The sequence below is a fragment of the Chelonoidis abingdonii genome, chromosome 6, assembly GCF_003597395.2.
Source record: "Chelonoidis abingdonii isolate Lonesome George chromosome 6, CheloAbing_2.0, whole genome shotgun sequence".
Classification (NCBI taxonomy): domain Eukaryota; kingdom Metazoa; phylum Chordata; order Testudines; family Testudinidae; genus Chelonoidis; species Chelonoidis abingdonii.
Genome location: NC_133774.1, coordinates 72,962,971 through 72,988,223, shown reverse-complemented (window position 1 = coordinate 72,988,223; position 25,253 = coordinate 72,962,971). Strand labels below are relative to the sequence as shown.

The window sequence follows — 25,253 nt, the reverse complement described above, 5'->3', positions numbered from 1 at the left end:
CACTATTCCTTGGCTGGACAGTTGCGTTACAACACTCAGCATCTAGGTCTATGCTGTCAGATCAGTAACACTGAAATTACTGCATTTACTGTTCAAATGATTTTAATAGCCAAGATTTCATAAACCATTTCACTTGTGTTAGGGATTAATGCTTTATTCTATTTGAAAGATGGAACTGAAAGCTTTCAGATTATATAAAGTATTTGTTTATAGTTCTATCTCTTCTTGAAATAGCTTCCACTACCAATGTGCCTAATTTGAAGCAAGAGGAAAACAGCAAGATGGTTATCAAAATGAAGTTATTTTAAAGTTCAATATAATATCTTGCAAAATTCTGAGGCTAGAAATTAATAAGGGTTTGTATCACTTGAAAGTGAGTCACATGATAGATTTCCATTTTTTTATTTGAATTAGCAATCACTACGTCCTAAACACTTTTCAAACACTTAAGAATGATGGTCCATCCTTCAAGATGCTCACAATTTAAGGAGATTTGCCAATTATTTTTCTTTTTTTAAAAAAGGTTTATTTAATTCACATAATGAAAAATATTTTTAAAAATAGTATAGGTAATATAAAAGCTGTTATGATTAAAACACAGTCTGGCCTGGCAAGGCACATTTTCACTATTTAGTTTTGTTTGTTTGTTTTACACATTTCAGTCACATAGACAGAGATTTTAAATTTGACAGGTAGGATAGCAAAACCTTTAATAAAAAGGGACCCATTTGTCCCGAGGCTTTATCAGAGGCAAATCCACATGCCCACTAGTGAAGTAGTGCCCTTTTTATTGAGGGCATGTTGTAACCCTAAGAACCCCTCAAGGCCAATTGGCAAAGGGTTCACTGTTCTGTAACAGTAACTCCTATCAGGCCTGACAAACTCAGCACACTGCTTTCATGGTATTTACCCATAAATGATGTCATGTACGAGTTAAATGAAAGCCAGGATCACGCTGATCATTAATATCACCATGAGATGTATGTACAGATACTATGTAAAAAGTTATACATGCATAATGAAAATATGTTCCTAAAGTTTGAATTAAGGCAAGATTGACAAAGAGGTTTCTTCCAGACAAAGGATGCATATTCACTTGTCTGCCTCGGTTCACATGTAAATTAAGCATTGTAAGCCAATGCAAGGGAAGCCCTGTTCACACAGGAAGTCAACCTGAGGATGTGAAGTCAACATGAAGTCAGCACACAAGGGAATAAACCGTGAGGGATCAATCCTGTCTCTGGGGACCAAAAATGGATTTTGGGGGATACAAGGAGAAGGCAAAAGGACATCTCTTTATTCTGCATCTGATAAAGTAATAGGGCAGGGTGATTACGTTTATGAAAATGGGATCCCAAACTGTCCCCGTTAGGAGCTCCGTGAAGGACATTTAGGGAAGAATAAATTGCTTTAGAGGATTAGTCTGTTAAAGATAAGTCTCTAGAAAGCATGTACTGATTTTGTTTTTATATGTAACCTTTCTGTTTCCATTATTCTTACTCACTATCCCTTAAGTCTTCACTCTTGATAACAAATTTGTGATTGTAAAAGCAGCAGAGAATCCTGTGGCACCTTATAGACTAACAGACGTTTTGGAGCATGAGCTTTCGTGGGTGATTACCCACTTCGTCGGATGCATATAGTGGAAATTTCCAGGGGCAGGTGTATATGCGCTAGCAAGCAAGCTAGAGATAACGAGGTTAGTTTCATATCAGGAGAGTGAAGGCCCTGTTCTGGCAGTTGATGGAAAAAACCAAAGAGGAGAAACCGTTCTGTAGTCGCAAGCCATTTCACAGTGTTTTCAACCTGTAGCTATCGGCTATCAATTTGCAGAGAACTGACTAAGTACAAGCAGTTCTCTTGAACTGGTCTGAATTTTTTTTGCTGGCAATGGCCACCTTAAGTTCGGCTTTGTGCGCAGAGGTTGAAAGTTGCTTCCTACCACGTTTTGATATGCATTCTAATATCATTGTGGTCCATCTATCCTTTTCGTAGAGAGTCCGTCTGCTGATTACGAGGAATCAGAGGGGAATCTTGGCTATGAGTGAGCGTATGAGATCATTGGGGTGGAGGCGTGCAGGGATGAACCGGCTGATGGTGTGGCTGATCTGGTTAGGTCCTGGATGTGTCCGTGGTGTAGATATGTAGGCAGAGTTGGCATCGAGGTTTGTTGCATGGATTGGTTCCTGAGCTAGAGTTACTATGGTGCGGTGTGCAGTTACTGGTGAGAATATGTTTCAGGTTTGTGATTGTTTCACTATAAATATATCTCAATGCTGTGATGTTACATAGGCGCTGATCCTCACTTGAATGATACAGGTTGGTATGTACACTGTCCCCTGGAGGATAGAAAACCTGGTATTTCTGTAAGTAGCCAGTTACAAGGGCTGGTTGTCACAGGGAAACACTTCAAAAGGGGCTGGGGGTGCACCTACTGTTAACCTACAAAGCAAAGTAAGGGCTAGCATTGCCCAGAGGAGATTGTTTGGGTGGGTAACAGACTGGAGGTGTCAGGGAACTGATTCCCAATTCAGCACCAGCAAGTCTCTCTCTCACTGGAGACAGGGCTAGTAAGACAACTCACAGTCCTGGGCACACTGAGAAGTGTCACAGCTGTGTAGCTTCAACCAGATTCAGTTGCCTCAATCCCATTGCAAATTAGACAAAATGGTAGACATTTTGAGTAAGGGGAAAATTATTAATATAATGGCAAAGACAAAATACTTGCTAATAACTTTGCTTAATTACAGACTAATTTCCTTAAATGTACACAAAAAGATAGTTACAACGAATTTTTACTATATGAAAAGTGTGAAAGATAAGAAATCAGCCATTTGTTAGCAAAAGGGTTGCAAAAGGTGATCAGACTGAAAATTTTGTAAAATTACCATTTCTTAATTTTAATTCAAACAGTTACAGCTTTAATAAAAAATCCACAGAAAATTAAATCTTTCTCAATAGATTATGTGTTGTAAATTTAGAGAAGATAAACTATATTCTTCATTCAAAAATAAAACGAAGAGGATTAATCTCTGCTTGAGTGACAAACTGAATTTAACCTCATTTAATAGGAGAAGAGCTATTATGCTTATAATGTAATTTACAGTCCTTGCTGCATGTTAGGAGTAAAGTACAATGGCAGAGTTGTTTGGAAAATTCTGCTCTCTGCCCAGCTTCAGTATGCTACCCCTAGAGATTCTCCCTCTCACTCTAAGAACTAAAATTTAAACTCAACTCTCTAATAAAAATATTATAAAATTAAATCCAGATGCAAATCTAATTTAAAAACCTACCTTGTTAGCCACATCTCCAAAAGTCAAATTTGTTAGAGCCATTCCAGCATACCGCCTTAATGTAACACTGTAGTGGTCATTTGTAAGCCCATACATTTCGCAATCAACCTGCAACAGCTCTGCAATAGCCTGCAAACCCCCTGCATAAAGAATATAATTGAAGCCAATGTTAGGAGTACAGTATTTTAGTCTTTCTTCTCCGAAGTGGAGAGACAATCGTAGTAACAGGTTAATTAAAAAACATTAATACCACATGCACACTAATGTCAATTTCTGAGACACGGTCTCAATTAAGAATGTATTTTAGGCAGCGCTGGAGATATTACCTACTGCTGAGGTTGCGAAACCCTTTCCATTACAAGACACTGTTTTCAGTTTACTTTACTTTACTAAGTGTTTACCATTCAGGCTGAAATTTACCATACCATGTGTCAGCCTCAGATTGAATTTTTTTGGAAAGTTTCATATAAAATGGTTCAGCCATTACTGAGAATGAGGATCGGGGAAAATACATCATTTTACCCATATTAAAATTTCTTACAATTCGGGCTGTCAAGCTATTAAAAAATTAATAGCAATTAATCACACTGTTAATAATAGAATAACATTTATTTAAATATTTTTGGATGTTTTCTACATTTTCAAATATTGATTTCAATTACAACAGAATACAAAATGTACAGTGCTCACTTTATATTTATCTTTGATTACAAGTATTTGCACTGTAAAAAAACAAAAGAAATAGTATTTTTCAATTCACCCAGTACAAGTACTGTAGTGCAATCTCCTTTTCATGAAAGTTGCACTTACAAATGTAGAATTATGTACAAGAAAACCTGCATTCAAAAATAAAACAATGTAAAATTTTAAAGCCTGCAAGTCCACTTGGTACTACTAGTTGTTCAGCCAATCACTCAGACAAACAAGTTTGTTTACGTTTGCAGAAGACCACATTGCCTGTTTCTTGTTTACAATGTCAGCTGAAAGTGAGAACAGGCATTCTCATGGCACTGTTGTAGCCGGCGTCACAAGATATTTACGTGCCAGTTGCACTAAAGATTCATATGTCCCTTGATGCTTCCACCACCATTCCAGGGGACATGCGTTCATGCTGATGACGGGTTCTGCTCAATAACAATCAATAGTAGTCGGACTGACACATGTTTCATTTTCATATATCTAAGTCAGATGTCACCAACAGAAGGTTGATTTTCTTTTTGGTGGTTAGGTCTGATACTTTCCCCTGCATCGGAAGTGTTACTCTTTTAAGACTTCTCAAAGCCATGCTCCACACCTAGTCCCTCTCAGAATTTGGAAGGTACTTCAGAATCTTAAACCTTGGCGCAAGTGCTGTAGCTATCTTTAGAAATCTCACAGTTGGGTTACTTTTTGTGTTTTGTCAATCTGGCAGTGAAAGTGTTCTTAAAATGAAATGTGCTGAGTCATCATCTTGAGACTACTATAACATGAAATATATGGCAGAATGCGGGGTAAAACATAGCAGGGGACATACAATTCTCCCCTACGAGTTCAGTACCAAATTAATTAGCGCCATTAATGTTTTAACGAGCGTCATCAGCATAGAGCATGTCCTCTGGAATGGTGGCCGAAGCATGAAGGGACATACGAATGTTTAGTATATCCGGCAAGTAAATACAGTAATTCCTAGTTTAATGTTGTAGTTATGTTCCTGAAAAATGTGACTTTAAGTGAAACGGTGTTAAGCGAATCCAATTTCCCCAGAAGAATTAATGTAAATGGGGTTGGGGGGGGGGTTAGGTTCCAGGGAAATTTTTTTCACCACACACACACGCACGCGCACACACACAGTTTTAAACCAACAATTTAATACTGTATACAGCAATGATGACTGTGAAGCTTGGTTGAGGTAGTGAAATCAGAGAGTGGAAGAGGGTGGGATATTTCCCAGGGAATGCCTTACTGCTAAATGATGAACAAGAACAGTTGAGCCCTCAACCGTTAACACACTGTTGTTAATGTAACCTCACGCTCTACAAGGCAGCAAAAATGGAGGGAGGGAAGACAGCATGTCAGAGACACACATCCTGTGTGAGAGAGAGAGAGAGAGAGAGATGTGCATTGCCTCTTTAAGTATGCTGACCCCAGTCTAAGTACATTGCCTTTTTAAGTAGATCAGCAAGTTGAGACAGCAGCGGCTGACAGCAAGCTCCCTATATCCTGAGTCCTGTGGTGTGCCCCCCCACTTGGAGATGGGGTAAGAGGGGGGCTGGAGCATGAGGGGGACACTCTGACATTAGCCCCCCCCCATTCTCCCCCTTCCTCCTTACAGCAGCAAGCAGGAGGCTCCCAGGAGCAGCTCCAAGGCAGAGGGCAGGAGCAGCACATGGCAGTGGGGGACATGGACAGCTGAACTGCTGGGCAGTTGATAGCCTGCTGGGCAGTTGCTGCACAGGGAACTTAGGGGAGTGGAGACTTGATAGCGGGGCTGCTGGTCCACCCTGGTTCCAAGCCCCCACCAGGTAACTCCAACGGGCTGCTCTTTCTGCAAGCAGTGGACAAAGCAGGCGGCTGCCAAACAATGTTATAAGGGACCACTGCACAACTTTAAACGAGCATGTTCTCTAATTGATCAGCAACATCATAACGAAACAACATTTACCGGGATGCCTTTAAGTGAGGAGTTACTGTACCTTGCAATGCCGGCTACAAAAGTGCCATGCAAATGCCTGTTCTCACCTTCTGGTGACATTGTAAATAAGAAGTGGGCAGCATTATCTCCTGTAAATGTAAACAAACTTGTCTGTCTTAGTGATTGGTTGAACAAGAAGTAGGACTGAGTGGACTTGTAGGCGCTGAAGTTTTACATTGTTTAGTTTTTGAGTGCAGTTATATAACAAAAAAATCTACATTTGTTAGTTACACTTTCACGATAAAGAGACTGCACTACAGTACTTGTATGAGGTGAACTGAAAAATTATTATTTTTACAGTGCAAATATTTGTAATAAAAAATATACACTTTGATTTCAATTACACTATATGTGAAAATGTTGAAAAACATCCAAAATATTTAATAAATTGCAATTGGTATTCTATTATTTAACAGTACAATTAAAACCGCGATTAATTTTTTTGATCACGAATTTTTTTGAGTTAAATCGCATGAGTTAACTGTGATTAATCATCAGACAGCCCTATTTCATTAAGCAGCACTCATACCTGCATGCTCTGGAGCAGAGATTTCAAATTGGAGTGGGTGGCCTGTCACTCCGGTATGAAGGACATGCTTTTTGCTATCCTCATGAAAATCAACACAAATCTGGCCAACATGTAAGTTACTCAAAAACTGCTGTTTGCACAAACTCAGCTGAAGCTTACTAGGGCCAGGCAGCTAAATTCTCTGAAGAGTCCATCTGAGCATGCATTATCCCCACAAAGCACCTGTGTGCCAACTAGACTGAGCACATGCCATCCTCATAGCATGACTGAGCAAGTTCCACCCCAGGGATGCAAGGGCTGAGCAGCACTTGTGATTCAGTTGCTCCTCCCAGTTGCCAGGGGCTGCCTCTGGTGCCCAGAGAGTGAGAAGGAAAAGGGGGATGCACCCAGATTCAAATCCAGAGGAGCAAAGAGCTGGAGGGAGGTCGGGGGCAAGGGTAATAACAAATGAGGACAGGAGGAAGAGGAGCAGAGTGGGACAGAGATAGGAGCCAGTGAGGTGGAAAGGAGAAAGGGGTAATGATGGTGCAAAAAGGTCTATTACCATTTGAGAACACTCTCCTCCAAAACCCAGAATTAAATCCAGGATTTACCATTCCTCTCCTGTCAGCAAACAGCTGCATAACTCATTGGAAGTGTGCATCTAATCCCCTCTAGTGGCTGGTTCACGGAGAGGATAATAGTGTACTACTGCTATCAGTTACTCCTTCAGTTCAAGCGGCAGAGGTCTGTGCTGTGGATCTATAGGTTCCAGTCCTGCTGGTGACCTGTGTGTGTGTATGTGGGGGGGGGTCAATATGTTCAATAGATTTGTCTTCTTGTTTCAATAAGTTTTTTTAAAAAATGTAGGAAATTACACATAAAACTACATTAAAAGAATGTTATGCTTGCAAAGTCAAGCATTCAGAAGTTAGGAAATGCCAGAATTCCTAACTTCTGCAACCCTAATTCAGCCCCTTGTGCATGTGTATTATCATACCATCTTTACATCACATTTTCCCACAGGATCCTGCCACATTCTGTGCACAGGATGAACCATGTTCTAGAGAATGAATCAGGGTTGTGTAGTGAAGGAGGCTATTACCTGCAGGGCCTTGCCTCATGTGTTGCAGAAGCTGGAAAGTGAATAGTGAATGAGGCAGAGGACTGTAGGAATAGAAAAGATGGTCTCATGGTTAAAGCTGTTGAATGCCACCCTGGAAAACTGAATTCTATCCCTGCCTCAGTCACAGAGTCACTATGTTATGCTGGGTAAGTCTTTGAAACCAAATTTGTAAAAGTGAGCACTAATTGTACTCCTCATTTTCTGCGTGCCTAAATTAAGACACCAGGGGCCAGATTTGCTGAAGTATTTAGCAATGACTTTGATCAATCTGAACTGGTGACAGAGAAACCTACTGGATTTCTATTAAGTGGACAAGAAAGGAAAGTTAAAACTTCTCAACAGCTGTATAAATATTTCATCTTACCAAGTTCATTCATCGCATGCCTGTGTTCTTCGTCAAATGAAAGTTTCATCAGAACACACACTGCAGGACAGATCTGATGTTCAACTGGAGCTGGCCCTGTCCCCAAAAAAGGGCAACAATTAATATTGACGTGGTATATTAGAAGGGCATTGTCAAAATAATAAGCCTTACCAAGAGATTCAAAGTTTAAGATAAATATTTAGATCACTTTTTCAGGATTTGGATCACTGAGAAAACGCAAGAGAAGACAAAACTCACTGATAATTCTAACAAAAACAATTTCCATGCTCACAGACTTATGAGACAAATTTTAATGCTAATGAATTTCATTTCCTAATTATCGTGACAATGGCTTTGGAGTGTAGAGAGTGGGATAGGTTAGGTTTTCTGGTTGTGTTTAATAATGCAGTATCAAAAATAAAATTGTCTTGTTCCTTCCTTCTGAAGGATAATCAGCACTATCTCAAACTAGGAGCATTTGTAGCTCTAAACATTTTTGTACCAGATTTTGTCTCGGCCACAGATTGTGTTAGGATGTCATCATGAGCTCTGATTCTGCAGTCTGATCCCTGTAGTGAGATCAGATTCCATCTTGCACCCATGCCAATCCCACTGATTTCAATGGTACTTCCTGTGGGCATGACGAACTACCAACATAGAACATACTGGAGGATCAGGGCCTGTTTTTGTAATTTTCCCTTAAATCAGAAGTGCAGTTAGGGAAGTTAAAGGGTTACATAAATTTTCAAATCTATCTGAAAAAACTTCATTTACATTGACAAGGCTGTGATTGTATGTCAGAAATATCAAATATCAAACTGTGTTTTTAATAGTTGTTTGCATTATACTGAATTGATTGGAACAAGATTGTTCTTTTTGTGCCTACCTTAACCTCCCCAACAACCAATCAAACAAGCAACCAAAACAAAATGGGATGAGAAAAAGGTAGGTTTTAAAAAACAACAAAGTTTTGTGCATTCAGTGTTCAGAACATACATTAAAACAAGACAAAACAGCAGTGAGCATGAATACAAATTTGTATAGAGTATACAAAAAAAATCACTGGGATTATACCTTTTATGAGATAGACAGTCAATGTTTTAAAGAGCAGTCTTCCACAGAGCATTTACAGACAGCACATATTACAGATGAGACATTCTGTTTTCAGATATTACTTCTATTTTTGTTTTAAAAAATTTCATATAAAAAAATCCTTAATTCAGGAGTATTTCTACCAATTCAGTTTAAAATGGAACTCACGGTTTAAAATTTTTTGTATAATATATTGTTAGCCATTTTTTAAAGCATTATGAGAGACATACTTGGATTTTTGTCTTGATCCATGCCTTGTTCATGTGCCTCCTGCCATTCCCAACATGTTTCACAGTAAGCTCGGATCTGTTCCAAAAGATGGAGTACCCGGATTTCCCTTCTGCCTCGTTTATCATCAGGCTGTGAGTGAATGATGTTATGCAGTGCTGCACTGGCTCTGGCACGGGCCTCCTTACTGCCCCGAGAGTTTCCTAATAACACAGAGTCTTTATCGTTGCCATGTAAAAGCTGGATGAGGAGAGGAAGACATCCAGACTGACGCATGGCTATGCAGCTGTCTTGGGAGCTAGACATAGCTAGCAAAGTTCGTGACATGTCATCCTTATCATGAGTACCAAGCATTGACAACAAAGAATACACCATTTCCACCTGTAGGCCAAATGATTTTAAAAACACAGTTACATTTTCTAAAAAAAGATACATCAAACTGAAAAGAAGTGATGAATGATACATAAAAGCAAGGAAAAAATCCTCCCCCCCCCCAGTTGTGCAAGAATCGGTATCATTTAAAAAAAAGTTGCATAATTATTACTGGTTCTTTGCTGTTTGAAACATTAATTATAATGAACCCACTTGGTAGTAATGTGAATGAAATAACAGTGATATCTGATATATATTTTTGTTCATCTAGACCTCTACTGAACAGGTCTGGATTTTCATTGTATTAAAGGATTAAAACAATAGCATATTAATGAAAATGTGCTACCGAATCATGTTTTAGCCTGAGCAAGCCAGGATATGTCTACTATGAATTCTCTTTCTCTCAAATAGATATTTATCTACATGAGTAATACTTTCATTTAAAGGCTGCTCTCCGATAACAAATAATTTGCTAGAGTGCAAATTAAATATGCTTATAGAGCCATAGTTTCCAAGGCCAGAAGACCCATTGTGATCATCTAGTCTATCCTCCTGTACAGCACAGGCCATAGAACTTCCTCAAAATAAGTCCTAGGACAGATCTTTTAGAAAAATATCAATTCTTGATTTTAAAATGGTCAGTGATGGACAGGGCTCTGTGTCTGTCACAGATTCTGTGATTTTCTGCAACCTTTGTGACTTCTGCAGGGGCCAATGTGGCTGACCCCAGGACCATCCAAGCTGCTGGCTCTGGGGCCAGCTGCTCAGGTGGCTTCTGGGACAGCCAGACCAGCCACTGCTCCATGTTATTAATTGAGTTCCATTATCAGCTGCTTCACTAACTTAAACAGGATCAATCTCAGGCTGACAGGTCTATAATTACTGAGGTTATTCTATTTGTCGTTTTTAAAATTAACACAAACATTAGCTTTTTTCCAGTTTTCTGGAACTTCCCCAAAGTGTCAAGACTTATTGAAAAATTAACATTAATTGTGCAATGAGCTTCTCAGACAACTCTTTAAAAACTCTTGGATGCAAGTTATCTGAAAACACGGTTACCTACCTTTTCACAACTGTTGTTCTTCAAGATGTGTTGTTCATGTCCATTCCACATTACGTGTGCGCGCCCCACGTGCATGAGCGTTGGAAACTTTTCCCTTAGCGGAACCCGTCGGGCTGGCAGGGTCCTCCCTGAGCAGCGCCACGCATATATACCCCTGCTAGCCCGACCCCCTCCAATTCCTTTTTACCGGCGACTCCGACAGAGAGGTAGGAGGGTGCGTGGTGGAATGGACGTGAACAACACATCTCGCAGCAGTAGTTACGAAAAGGTAGGTAACCATTTTTTTTTCTTGGAGTGCTTGTTCACGTCCATGCCACATCAGGTGAATCACAAGCTTACCTTCAGAAGAGGGTAGGAGTCACAGAGCAATTGATTGGAGGACCGCAATGCCAACCACCATGTCCTCTTGGGCCTGCTGGTTGACTGCGTAGTGGGTCGTGAAGGTATGCACCGACGACCAGGTGGTTGCTCTGCAGATCTCCTGGACCAGGTCCTGTGCCAGGAAAGCTGCTGAAGCTGCTTGAGCCCTGGTCGACTGGGCTGCGACCGCCGGGGCCAGAACACCTGCAAGATCATAAGACTCCCGAATGCAGTCTGTAATTCAGGAGGAGATTCACTGCGCCAACACTGGGAGGCCTCTCATCTTTTCTACCATGGCACGAACAGCTGCATGGATTTACGAAAGGGCTTGGTGCACGCCAAGTAGAACACCAACACTCAACAGACATCCAGGGAGTGCAGACTGTGGTGACTCGGGTCCGCATGTGGTTTGGGAATAAACACCGGCAGACAAATGTCCTGGCCTAGATGGAATTGTGGGACCATCTGTGGGAGGAACTTGGGGTGTGGGTGGAGCTGCACCTTGTCTTTATGAAATACTGTATACGGCAGCTCCAAGGTGAGTGCCCTCAGCTCAGATACCCTTCTGGCCGAGGTAATGGCCACCAGGAATGCCACATTCCAGGAAATGTGGAGCAGGGAGAGGTAGCAAGGGGCTTGAATGGGGGCCCTATAATCTTAGAAAGGACTAAGTTGAGATTCCATGGGAGAACTGGGGGGGCGTGAGTAAGGGAACACCTTCTCCAGTACTTTAAGGAACCACCCCACCATTGGGTGGGAGAACACTGAGCCCCTGAAAACCCCGGGTGGAAGGCGGAGATGGCGGCCAGATGCACCCTGATCGAGGACGGGGCCAGCCCCTACTGCTTGAGGTGCAGTAGGTACTCTAGAATGGTGAGTACCAGAGCCTGGCGTGGCTGGACCTGTTGGGGCCCAAACAAGCACGAGAACCTTTTCCACTTGGCCAGGTAAGTCGCCCTGGTAGAAGGCTTCCTACTACCAAGTAGAACCTGCTGCACAGGGAGGATGCACTGGCTGTCCAAAGTGTTCAGCCACAGAGCTTCCACACCGTCAGATGCAGTGATTGCAGGTCGGGGTGGAGGAGCTGCCCTCTGTCCTGTGTGATGAGGTCCCAATGTAGGGGCAGGGTTACTGGGGCTTCCACCGATAGCTCCAGGAGTGTGGTGAACCAGTGCTGGCAAGGTGAGGCTCAGGCGATAAAGATGACCTCTGCCCCATCCCTGCGCACCTTGAGCAGGATCTTGTGCACCAGAGCAAGCAGGAGGAAGGCGTATTTTAATTCCCCTCCCCACAGGATCGCGAACGTGTCTGCTATTGAGCCTGCAGGCACTGGGTGTTGCCCCTGGCAGCAAACAGGTCTACCCGGGGAAACCCCCACTTGCAGAAGAGCGAATACACGATGTCCGCTCTGAGCATGCACTTGTACATGTGGTACAACCTGCTGAGGTGGTCCGCAAGTTCGTTCCGCACCCCCAGGAGATGTGACACCTCGAGGTGAATGGTGTGGGCTATGCAGAAGTTCCAGAGGAGAGCCTCGTGGCAGAGCGGTGAGGAGCGGGCTCCGCCCTGTTTGTTTACGTAAAACATGGCGGTCGTGTTGTCTGTCAGAACAGCCACACTGTGACCACTCAAAATGGCGTGAAAGGTCTGGCAGGCTAAACGAACCGCCCTGAGCTCCTTCACACTGATATGGAGCGACCACTCTGCTCCCAACCACAAGCTGAGTCCTGAGGTCTCCTAGGTGAGCACCCCATCTAAGGTCTGACACGTCCATCACAAGCATCAGGTCCGGCTGTTGTGTAGCAAAGGGGCTGCCTTCGCAAACCATGGTCTGGGACAGCCACCACTGCAAAGAGTCTAGCACGTCCCCAGGGGCTGTCACTACCAAGTCCATGAGGTCCCTGCGTGGGTGGTATACATGGGCGAACCAAGCCTGCAGTGTCCTGAGTTTCAGTCTGGTATGCTTGACCCTGTGTGTGCATGCTGCCATGTGGCCAAGCAGCCTCAGGCAGCATCTGGCTGTTGTAGTGGGAAACTGGCACAGGAAGTTCACTAATTGCTGGATGGCTAGGAATCGTGATACTGGGAGGCTTGCCTTTGCCTGTACCGCATCTAGGACCACCCCTATGAATTCCACTGTCTGCATTGGAATGAGAGTGGACTTGGCGATGTTGACCAGGAGCCCCAGTGTGCAGAATAGTCTCAGGGCCACTTGCACGTGGGACCAAACCTCCTCTTTGGACCAGCATGCCATGAGTTAGTCATCGAGGTACAGGTAAATTTGAACCCTCTGCCTCCGTAAGGCTGCCACCACCGCCATACATTCTGTGAACACCCGTGGGGCTGTAGCTAGGCTAAAAGGGAGAACTGTAAACTGGTAATATTCTTGGTTCACAGTGAAGCCCACAAATCTGTGATGCACCGAGTGGATGGCGATATGAAAGTACGCGTCCTTCATGTCAAGGGCAGTGTACCAGTCCGCCGGATCCAGGGAAGGGATAATGGTGCCCAGAGAAACCATGCGGAACCGGGCCTTGACCAGGAACTCATTGAGCATGCGCAGGTCCAGAATGGGATGAAGGCCTTGGGAATGAGGAAGTAGCAGGAGTAGAACCCTTTCCCCCTTAGGTCCTTTGTTACCAACTGTACTGCCCCTGCCTCTAGGAGTGTGCGAACCTCCTCTTCCAGGAGGTGCTCATGAGAAGGGTCCCTGAAGAGGGATGAGAAAGGGGGTGGGGGGTAGCCAGGGACTGAGAACTGCAGCCTGTAACCGCTTTGCATGGTGCGTAACACCCAGCAATACGACATAATACTGGACCACGCATGGGAGAAGCGGGACAGGTGGTCCAGGAAACAAGGAGATGGATCTGGATGGGTCTCGTACGCTGCTCTTGAGCGCACCTTCAAAAGCCTGGTTTAGGGTCAGGCTGAGACTTATGTTGGCCTTGGCTCTGGCCTGGCCTATTGGAGCTATTGTTGTTATTATTGCGCCGCCTCCTGTTATCCCCATTTCGCCTGTGGTAGGGCTCCTCCCTAGGACGAGGTTAGTAGTGATGCTGAGGAGGCGGCTGTGGCTTGAAGGGCTTTCTTTGGGTCGCTGGGGTGTGCGTACCCAGCGACCTGAGTATGGCCCTCAAGTCCTTGAGGCTATGCAGCTTTGTGTCTGTCTGGTCCAAAAAGAGCCCGGACCCTTCAAAGGGGAGGTCCGAGAGCGAGTTCTGGACCTTAGCCAGCAGACCTGACTCCTGCAGCCACGCTGAGCATTGCATGACCACACCAGATGTGATTGTCCTGGCCACCGTGTCTGCCGAATCCAAGGACACCTGGAGAGAGGTCTTCACTACGGCCTGACCTTCATCCACCAGCGCTGTAAACTCCTGTTGGGAACTCTGCGGGAGGCTGTCCTTAAACTTCCGCACTGCCGCCCAAGAGTTGAAGCTATGCCTGTTGAGGATGGCCTGTTGGTTAGCAATCGTCAACTGGAGGCCCCCTGAGGAATACACCTTCCTGCCAAACACCTTGCTTCCTTGGCCTTAGGGGTCAGGGCCTGGTGCTCCTGGCGCTCTCTCTCATTTATTGCCGAGACTACCAGGGAACATAGGCTTGGGTGGCAAAACAAGAAGTCGTACCCCTTTAATGGGGTGAAGTACTTGTGTTCCACATCTTTGGTTGTTGGGGTGCTGGAAGCCAGGGTCTGCCATGTAGTCTTATAGTTCGACTGTATGGTCTTAATAAGCAGAAGCGCTATTCTGGATGGACCCTCTGGGCTCAGGATATCCACCATGGGGTCCTCTTGCTCCACCGTCTCCTCGGGCTGTAACCCCAAGTTATGAGCAACCTTACGCAGTAGCTCTTGGTGGGCTCTGTGGTCTACTGGTGAAGGTCCTGATACCGCTATGCTTGCCACCGCTTCATCTGGGATGACAAAGAGGTCAGCAGCTGCTCTGCTTCCTCCTGCTGGTCCCCCTCCCCCGAAGGAGGGGTTTCCAGCTCGAGTCCGGACAGCTGACCCTGGGGAGGCACTGGACTCGGTGCTGATTTCTCCTGTCTCTCACTCAGTGACGGCGCAGGAAGACTGGACGCTGTAGCTTCCTGCACGGAGAAGCATTGGTGCAGAGACCAGGACAGGTGCTCCTGAGTAGCTGGCCCTGGAGGGAGTCACTTGCTGCTGGTGGTAGGCCCAGGAGGTCCAGAAGGGTCAGTGTCCCAGCGGTCCCCACTGGGGTTGCCATCCAGCCAGGTGTTCTCTGCTGTCCGGTGCCCGGTGTGGGTAACTGTACCAGTCCAAGTCAGCGCCAGATTCTGGCGAGGTCGAGCACGAAGGCCACAGCTGTGCCATCGATCTGTGCCGGCGGGAGGTCAACGGGCGGCTTCTTGCCAGTTGGGAACGGGACCAGTACTGCTGCTCGCGGGACCAATATCAGTGCTCCTGAGCCCTGGATTGGGACCGGTGACTTCTGGAAGCCTTTGGCGATGCTTGGCTCACCTTCTCCTGGTTCCGGTCTCTGGAGGGTGCCGGAGAGCATCGGGTCCCTTGCACTAACCCCGTGCGCTGACTCGCCTCTGCCACCAAGGCTTCCCTCTGCGTCAGGGGTAACTGAGAGTCCGCAGACTCGACACTCGACCGGGACCAACACCGGGAGGAATACCAGCTTGGTGACCTTGAACAGCGCACCGTTGCCATCTTTCCCCTCAACGGCATCACGGGCCTGGGTGCCGGAGGCTTCTCCCTGTTTGGGAGGGGGCTCACTGCTGACAACCCGATGAGGTCCTTTGCTGCCTCAAAGATGTCAGGCATGGAGGGCTGATCTATTACTCCCTCAAGCCCGTCGTCCTCACTGAACTCACTTATGACCAGACTCAGAGGGACTTGTGGCGTCAGTGCCACGAGTACAATGTCCATCCCGCTCTTTCCGGTGCCCGGGCCCTTAGATGACGCCGGTCTCCTTTGCGGGGAACATCTGCGCCCTTTTTTTGGTTTAGTCTTGGGCCGTACCGGGGAGGATGAGCGGTGCCGGGGCCTACTTTTCTCTGGGACTGATGGCTTGCGGTGCTTGACCCGGCACTGGGTCTCTTGAGAACTCCGGGGCACTCCGCACCGAGGAGATTAGACCCAGCGTCGGGTGCTCCGGGCCCGATGGCTGCAGCGCTGCCTCCATCAAGCGAAAGTCTTAAACGCCTTGCAAATCTTACACCTCTGTTTGGTGTGCTTTCCCCAGGCAATGTAGACAGGAGTCGTGGGGGTCACTAACCGGCATACTTTTGTGGCATGTGGCACAAGACTTAAACCCGTGGCCCTGTGACATGCCCCATGGCCCAGGGCGGGTACTGGAAGCCTCCAAACACCTAATCTATCAAGTGTCCACAACAATATAATGCTAACAAACTGATAGCAGCTAAGTACTCTAAAGCTAAGGGATTGCTTCTCGTACGAGAGCAAGAAGTTGTTTCATGCTGCCATGGATGGTAAGAAGGAACTGGAGAGGGTCAGGCCAGCGGGGGTATATATGCACGGCTCAGCGACGCTGCTCAGGCAGGTGCCCTTCCTGCCCAACAGGTACCGCTAAGGGAAATGTTTCTGATGCTTGTGCATGCGGCGTGCGCACACCTAATGTGGAATGGACGAGAACAACACATCTCGAAGAAGAACCTGCTGATTTAAAAATGTCTAACTTCAGTAGTTTCTGTTATCCTCCTCCAGAGATACTAGTGGAATGGAAAGAGTGTAATAATTATAATATAGAGAGACTAGATCAACTGTTTCTTCCCCAAATATAGAACAGAAATATTTATTGAACACTTCTGCCTTTTTTGCATTATTATTGATAATTCTATCATTTCCACCTAGTAATGGACTGATATCATTGTCAAGGTTCTTTTTATTCCTAATACATCTAAAAAACTCCTTCTTAGTGTCGTTAACTCCGCTGGCCATAGATTTCTCCTCGTGTCCCTTGGCTTCGCTGATTAATTTTCTACAGTTCCTAACTTCTGATTTATATTCATTACTGTCAACTTCCCCTTTCTTCTATTTGTTATATAATTAAAAAAAAATTTTTTTTACAGCTGCTTTCATTTTCCCTCTAAACCAGGTTTGGTTTTTTAACCAGCACAGCCTTCTTCTTCAGTTGTGGCTTTTGGGACATCTAGTAAGGTGTTCTTAAATGAGTCCCAATTGTCATTCACATTTTTCTGATTAAATTCTTTCTCCCAGATGATCTGGTTCATAATTGTTTTCAGCTTTGTTTTCAGCTGTCCCTATTAAAGTACCAAATATACATATTACTGGGATACCAAATTTGGAGCACTGTAGTGGATTTCATATCTAAATATTAATTTAGGAGGGATTCTTGAGGCAGTCACATAAAAACATTAAAAACCCCTGGTTTGAGAAGCTACTCATAAGTGGGCTACCCAGCTGGGACAGGGAAGAAGCAGTTGACGAGTCCCTGCAGAGTGATACATCCCATATGTACCAGCTAGACAAGAAATCAGATTTGCCAAATACTACGTTAGATCAGATTCTCTAATCCTAGCTAAATTGCTGCAAATGATCACAAGTTCAACAAAATATCCTATGACATACATGAGAAGATCTAACATCATTGAAGATAAGATCAAACCACTGTGTTGTACAAGATTTAAAGGTTTGAATGCGTCTTGGTAATTTATACTAGATTGAGTATTCAGAAAATCACGTATTTTACTAACCCTATGATAATCAATGAAATCGCTGAAAAAGTAGAAGTATTAAACATTGTAAAGTTCTATGATCATATGGATTCACAAACTACTTAATATTAAATGTCAAAATGATAGAATCAAAACCTGGCAGAGCCGTGAGCCAGCTTTGTGACAGTACAGTGGCAAGTGCCTGAGAAATGAGGTTTAGAGAGCCTCACTTTCTGGACTGGAAACAGTCAAATATGTTATGGAGTTGGCATGCTTGTACTCAAAAGAGAATGAAAGCAATCTGCTTAACGTATCTCTCTGGGCAGACACTGAGGCAGCAACTTTAAAGCTTGTCTACACAGAGATGTTAGTACACAGCATGTTAAGGTGTGAATTTACAGCATACCAGCTAGTCTACATTAACTTACTCGTCACTTTACTGTGCAGTAAGTGTCCACACAGGGAATTAGTGTGTAGTAGTTAATGTGCTGTAAATTCACACACTAACTTGCTGTGCACTAACTTCCCTTTCAGACAAGCCCTTACTGTCTACCTCAGAGACTAGGTCCACTAGTGACCATGGTACAAGAAAAGGATTATATAAGTTTGTACAGCCTAGTGCAGTGGTGGGCAACCTGCAGCTCGCGAGCCGCACATGGCCCCATCAGGGTAATCCTCTGGCGGACTGCAAGACAGTTTGTTTACACTGATCGTCTGCAGGCATGGCCACCTGCAACTCCCAGTGGCCATGGTTCACAATTCCCGGCCAATGGGAGCTGTGGGAAGCGGCAGCTAGCACGTCCCTGTGGTCCGCACTGCTTCCCATAGCACCCATTGGCTGGGAATGGTGAACTGCAGCCACTGGGAGCTACAGGCGGCCCTGCCTGCAGACTGTTAATGTAAACAAACTGTCTTGTGGGCTGCCAGCAGATTACCCTGATGGGCCATGTGTGGCCCATGGGCCGCAGGTTGCCCACCACTTGTCTAGTGACTCTAGACCACTGGGTCTCAACCTATTTACCACTGTAGGCCATATATGCGACCCAATGTGTTATGTAGGCCGCATCCAATACTACCTGTATGGCCCCGAGAACGTAACGTGGGCTGCAGCTCTGTCTGACTGGGCTGCAGGTTGAGAGCTTAGTCTAGAGCAGTGGCTCTCATGGCCTGCTATTAGCACAGTTTACTTAATGGACAGCATAGTCTACAATAACTGCATAAAATAAATAATAATGTATTCACTGGCATATGAATGTTGTAAGGGTTCTCTGCAGAACTCCTCTGAAACCATGCCCCTGACATACTATGGATTCATTCTGGGAAAATCTCCCATCTCTAGATGATTTTATTTATTTATTTTAAAGAATCAGCAACATAAAATTCAAGTACTGAGTACTGAGACATTGGAGAGAAATAGTTTTGATGTCCAAAAATCCTACTGGTGACGTTGCGTCTCTTGAAGAAGGCTCAGACATTGAGTCTTCTTCAAATATTGCTAAACTAATATTTTTAGTCCTGCTCACAGGTGCTGACTCCATGGGTGCTGCAGGGTTGGAGCATCCACAGGGAAAAATTAGCAGGTGCTCCGCCTCCTCGGCAGCCAAACTCCCCCTGCCCCCACCCCCACCCCCTCTGCACCTTGTCTTCCCAAGTGCACCGCGTGCCCACTCCCCCCCCGCCCTTCCAGCGCTTCCTGTTCACTGCCTAACAGCTGTTTGACAGCACTCAGGACTTTCTGGGAGGGAGGGGGAGGAGTGGGGACATGGCGTGCTCCAGGGAGGAGGAGGTAAAGAGGCGGGACAAGGGTGGGGACTTGGGGTAAGGGGGTGGACTTGGGGCGGGGTGAGGTGGTGGTTGAGCACCCATGGGGCAGAGGAGAAGTTGGTGCCTATGGTCCTGTTGATATGGAAGCAATTTCTATCTACACTAGAAAGAAAATTGGAGGATTCAAGCCTTCTCCACTTCTCCTATCCCATCGTTTAAAAAAAAAAATATTCTGCATAGATTGCACTTAACATTTCTAATACCATACTCCATAAAGACAACGAAATGTTTAATGTAATCAATATATCTTTGCTACCTCTTTGGTAACAAATTGTGTGATTGATAGTGATGTTATAAATTTTTGCACTTTTAAATAATGAATATTTAATACAGAAAGTGGTTTTTCTGCCCAACACATAGTTCACAAAAAAAGGAACTCCTTAAAGTCTTAGCATTGATGTGTCTCATTTTTAATTTAAGACCTCTTTAGTCAAACAAGACTGTTTCTTTCACATACTGTAACTATGCTAGTGACACAATGTTGATTTAGCAGCATCAATGGCTCAGGTCACATTTTAGAAAGTTTCTCAAAAACGACATCTATTTCAAGGATTCAGTCTTGTATGAGCACTTCAAATACCAAAAAATTAGTCTTTTGGATGGGTTCATTTTCACAATCATCTGGATCATCTAATAACAATACAAGGTTTTAAGGTGCTCCAACAATTTCCTGCAATCAAATTTTATTCATTACAAATAATTCTACCAATGGGAATTCATATTTTCTTCTAAAATTGAAGGATTTTTAATGCATATTTTTAAAAGCCTGAGAAAAACTATTTTAAAAAAAAATTAATTCCATGAAATTAGTATGTGTGGAAAGATCATTCAGTGAATATAATAGTACTGGTAGAAACAATGAAGTTATTGTATTAGTAAAAATGTAGCATTAGCGACCTGTGGTTTGTAATCTTCGGTTACCTTGGTACCCAGATGACTTGTCAGTCTTCGAGGAACAGAATAGGTACTCATAACACTGGCTGTTTCATGGTCCATTCGAGCAGTTGAACCCTACAAGTTTAAAGAACAATGAGGTAGCATCCAAAAGTCTTTTACTGAAGGGCCAACTGTTGACTATTTTAGTTTCAGCATTTGACCATTTAGTCATGTTTGCAATCATAATTTGTCACCCTGTGTTTTAGTTAACAATACAGTTCCAATACAGTTTGGAAGTTACTTAAATAAAATTCACAAAGATGACTTATTACTTATTTGTCCCTTAATTCTGTCTCAAAGCAGTTCTATAAAATTAATTCTAATTATTGAGTGAGTTTTAAAATAACTACTTTTATCAAGACAAATGAGAACTGAAATAAACAACAACATCCAGCAGATAAAAGGAAGAACAAGGGACTACAAACCAGACTCTGCTTTTAGGCCAGTTTATACAGAACAAGTAGGAATTCTGCATCAGTGACATTACAGATCCGGACCCTGCTTCTCACAACCTCAACCACTTCAGAATACAACTAGTCATTCAAAAATTGACAAGGAAAGCGATTCTGTGGGGTCAAAAAGGAAAGCTGCTAGGCAAATCTGTGGCAGATACAGTTCTGGTTTGTCGAGCGAAAAGAGGTTAAACAGTGTTTTTTAACCTTTTTATTTATTGGAGACCCTCCAGAAAAACACTGTGGATGGATGCCCCCTTTGGCTATAGCTTGACACCATCAAGTGAAGGGGTGCTCCAAGGAGGAGGGAGCTAGGCTGTTCTCAGTGGTGACGGAGGACAGAACAAGGAGCAATGGTTTGAAGTTGCAGTTGCGGAAGTCGAGGCTGGATATTAGAAAAAACTTTCTGACTAGGAGAGTGGTGAAGTATTGGAATGGGTTACCTAGGGAGGTGGCAGAATCTCCATCTTTAGAGATATTTAAGGTCCGGCTAGACCGCACCCTGGCTGGGATTATTTAGGGAAAGTGGTCCTGCCTTTAGCAGGGGGTTGGACTAGATGACCTCATGAAGTCCCTTCCAACCTTTTGATTCTATGAAGTTGTCACCATCACTTTTCTTGTCCCCTTTGTCTCTTCCCTGTTCTTTATTCTCCTCTTTTCTTCTTCTTGTCCTATTTTTTTTATTTTATGTAGATTTTTCTTCTTTTCTGGCTTCTGTGTATATATATATTTTAAAGTTCATTCTAGTAGTTTCCTTCTGATCCCTGACAGTGCCCTTCTCATTCACTTAATGGAAGGTTATATGCTGTTTAGGGCATCTAAGAGTAGCTCTATTGAGTTGGACTGCACGTTACCTCATGACTGAGCTGAGTGCCATAGCAGCAGAGAATTTTAGCTGAGTTGGTGCATGGGCCTGCAGCTCTCTACTAGGTGAGCTTCTCCCATAGTAGCTACCTACAATAGAGCGAAGGCAGGAGACTTCCAAGGAGCTTCCCATCCTTTGACCTGTAGCTCTGGTAACATTCCTAATGGGACACAGTAAGGGGATGATGTATCCAAAATCATGCAGTCTCCGCATTCAGGCCAGCAGCACAAAAGAAAAACTTCTAGTTCTTCCAAAAGTTAAAAGATTAAATTCTCTCATGCTTTTCTAGGCCTCTGGAAACCTCCCCCACTAGTTTTAGAGCTCCTTCTCCCTAAGGCATAAATGCTTTTCTTGCAGTTCATCAAAGGAACTCTTATACTGACCACAAGAGTCACAGCAGAGAGACGTTAGACACTCTTGCCCCTCTGGGACTGAATATTCTGCCTCTGCAGAAATCTCAGATCCCTGCTTGCCTGTACGGCAGGAGATAGGGATCTTGGATAGTTATTGCAATTTGTTTCTGTATTACCAGTGAAAATATTAATAAAATCAGTCAGCGTCAGATGTTATTGATAAGACCAAAGGATAATAATCAAAATTTTATTGTTTTAAGATATGGCTATTTTTAGCAACTTTTAAAAATTATGGCTATTCCTACAGATAAAGATATTCTACAGTGAATATTAACTTTACAACTGAATTTTTACTGAAACTACTACTAAATAATTGTTTTTTAAAAACTGGTATTTAAAACTAGAATAGGGAATTAAAATCTTAATCCCAAACCCTACCACCAGGCTAAACGTTTAATAGAACTACAGCAAATCAAATTCAAGTTTTTAATACTCTTAGCGAGCCTCTTTAGCTTTTTCTGTTCTCGAGTGGTTCCCTTCCTTCTCAGCAAACAAGTGAGAGTGATTAAAGAGAACCTGTTTAACAGAAGAGAGACATATCAAAGATACGTTGCATACTTGTACAGTGGGTACTGCGATAGAGACTTAGGCTTTGTCTGCACTAGCACTTTTATCGGTAAAACTTTTGCTGTCCAGGGATGTGAAAAAAACCACACTCCTGACCGACATAAGTTTCCCCAACAAAAGCGCCGGTGTAGACAGAGCTATGTCAACGGGAGATGCTTTCCTACCAACATAGCTACTGCTGCTCATTGCGGTGGTTTAATTATGCTGGTGGGAGAGTTCTCTTCCGTCAGCATAGAGCGGACACGAAAGACCTTACAGTTGTGCAGCTGCAGTAGTATATTTATGCCGCTGTAAGGTCTGTAGTATAGGACATAGCCTTATACCAAAACCACACCAATATACTGCCCATCTAACTAATTTTACCCTTTAGTGATTGAAAAATGAAACTAGAATCAATTATTGTAACAGTCAATTAAGATTTGCAGGTACCTGAAGGGTCTTAATGTTGAAAAAACAAACAAACCAACCAACCCGAATTGTGGTGGAATCACAGATGCAAATCCTACAAGAAACATGTTATTTGACCAGATTAAGTCACATTTAAAGGCCTGCACCAGAGTAATTTAAAATGTTTTAAATGTAGGGTTTTTTTTTTGTGTGTGTTAAATATACGAATTTTAAAAGATGATTCAAATTAGAAACAGAGAATGATTAAGATTAGTATGATCTTAGGCCAAAATTAATATAGGTGACTAAAGTTAATTACCTAAATTCTTATTTATGCACCAAAGATTGTCAGATGATGAGCACCCACCACTCCACTGGCATTACGGGGGGCTATGGTGCTCAGTTTCTCTGAATATCTGACCACTGGCTAAGTGACCCCAATCCTGCAACTGATCATGCAAAAAATAAAAATGTATGTACAAAATTATTTATTTTCAAACTATTTTATTCACTCAAGATCATTTTTTCCCAAACAAAACATTTTCTAAGACCTAATTAACAGCTGTTTCAAATGAAATCACGATTTCCTTGAAGTGCTTTATAAATGGCCAACACAGTGTAAGAAAAACAACTTAGTATTTCTACCATTTATGGACAAACAAAGAAAATGATTACAACACAATTTTGAAAAACAATTAGACAATGAAAACAATAATACTTAGACCTTCTTAACACCTTCCATTCAAGAATCTCAAAGTGCTTTACAAACATTAATGAATTAAGTCCTACAATATACTTGTGAGGCAGGGAAGTATCACTCTCATTTTAAAAACACGGGAAACAAACACTGATCAGATAGTATGTAATGGAGCCAAGAATAGACTCTTGACTCCTCAGCCTGTGTTTTAGCAAGACCATCCCTGCCTATGGTATACAATTAGTCTGTGAATAAAAACAGTTCTACAGAACAACAAAATAAAGTGAAGTTACATATTGAATAGCAGAATAACTACTGCTCAGTTTGTAAATTCTATAGACCCTACTTTTGGTCACATAATGTCACTGTAAAATTTGTCCCAAATTTAGATTTTACAAAAACAAGGTTTTACAAAACTTAGAAATACTTCCATAATTTTGTAAAAGTCCATCTGAAGCAGTTTTATAAACAAGACCACCACCACTTCCCCTGCAGCATTTGCCACTTAAACATTACAGAACTCTGAATTTGAGTGAGGAACTAACTATAACTAAAAGTTTCAACTGGGGTTTGTCTACACAGGACATCTTTTCCAGTTATACTGAAATAAGAGTGGCTCTTTTCAGCTTAGCTTAAATAGCTTCTAAAGCAACATAAACTAAGGCCTGGTCTACACTATGAGTTTATCTCAAATTTAGCGGCGTTAAACTGAATTAACCCTGCACCCATCCACACAACGAAGCCCTTTACTTCAATATAAAGGGCTCTTAATATCGATATCTATACTCCTCCCTCAGGGGAGTAGTGCTGAAATCGACATTGCCGGTTTGAATTAGGGTTAGTGTGGCCGCAATTGGATGTATTGGCCTCCGGGAGCTATTCCACAGTGCACCATTGTGACTGCTCTGGACAGCAATCTGAACTCAGATGCACTGGCCAGGTAGACAGGAAAAGCCCCGTGAACTTTTGGATTCCATTTCCTGTTTGCCCAGCATGGAGCGCTGATCAGAACAGGTAACCACGCAGTCTCAGTGTGTGCGGAGGTGCACGTGTTTTCTATCTCGTCAGTTAACCCTTTCGCCTCCCTTCTGCGAGCGTGCCCACCATTTGATTCTTTGGTTTTGGTGGCTTCCTTGTTCTCAGCTCCTTAGTTTCAGCAGACTGTGTTGGAGCCCCTGTTGTGCCTCTGTTTTTTTTTCCCCCAATCCATGGGCCTGGAGCTTTTTTTTCAAATGTTTTGGCATTTCGTCTTTGGACGGATTCTGCATTAGAACGAGATTCAAATCTCTCCATACAGCAGGATCAGAATTTTCAGTATCTTCTCCATATGGTCTTCATGCTGGAGCTCTTTTTTGTTCTGTGG

General features: G+C 43.4%; 1 protein-coding gene across 4 annotated transcripts in view; it reads right to left on the bottom strand.

Moving 5' to 3' along the window:
• Nucleotides 1–25,253, bottom strand: part of APC (APC regulator of Wnt signaling pathway) — a 196,404-nt gene that overhangs the window by 18,138 nt on the left and 153,013 nt on the right. For 3 of the 4 annotated variants that reach the window (XM_032768262.2, XM_032768260.2, XM_032768263.2), the window contains exons 9-12: nt 20,471–20,584; nt 9,285–9,663; nt 7,963–8,058; nt 3,294–3,433 (exon numbers count right to left, since the gene is read on the bottom strand). In XM_032768262.2, the coding sequence (XP_032624153.1) occupies nt 3,294–3,433; nt 7,963–8,058; nt 9,285–9,663; nt 20,471–20,584 (729 nt within the window). The remainder of the gene's footprint in view (nt 1–3,293; nt 3,434–7,962; nt 8,059–9,284; nt 9,664–20,470; nt 20,585–25,253) is intronic. The other variant, XM_075067153.1, reaches the window with a different exon arrangement.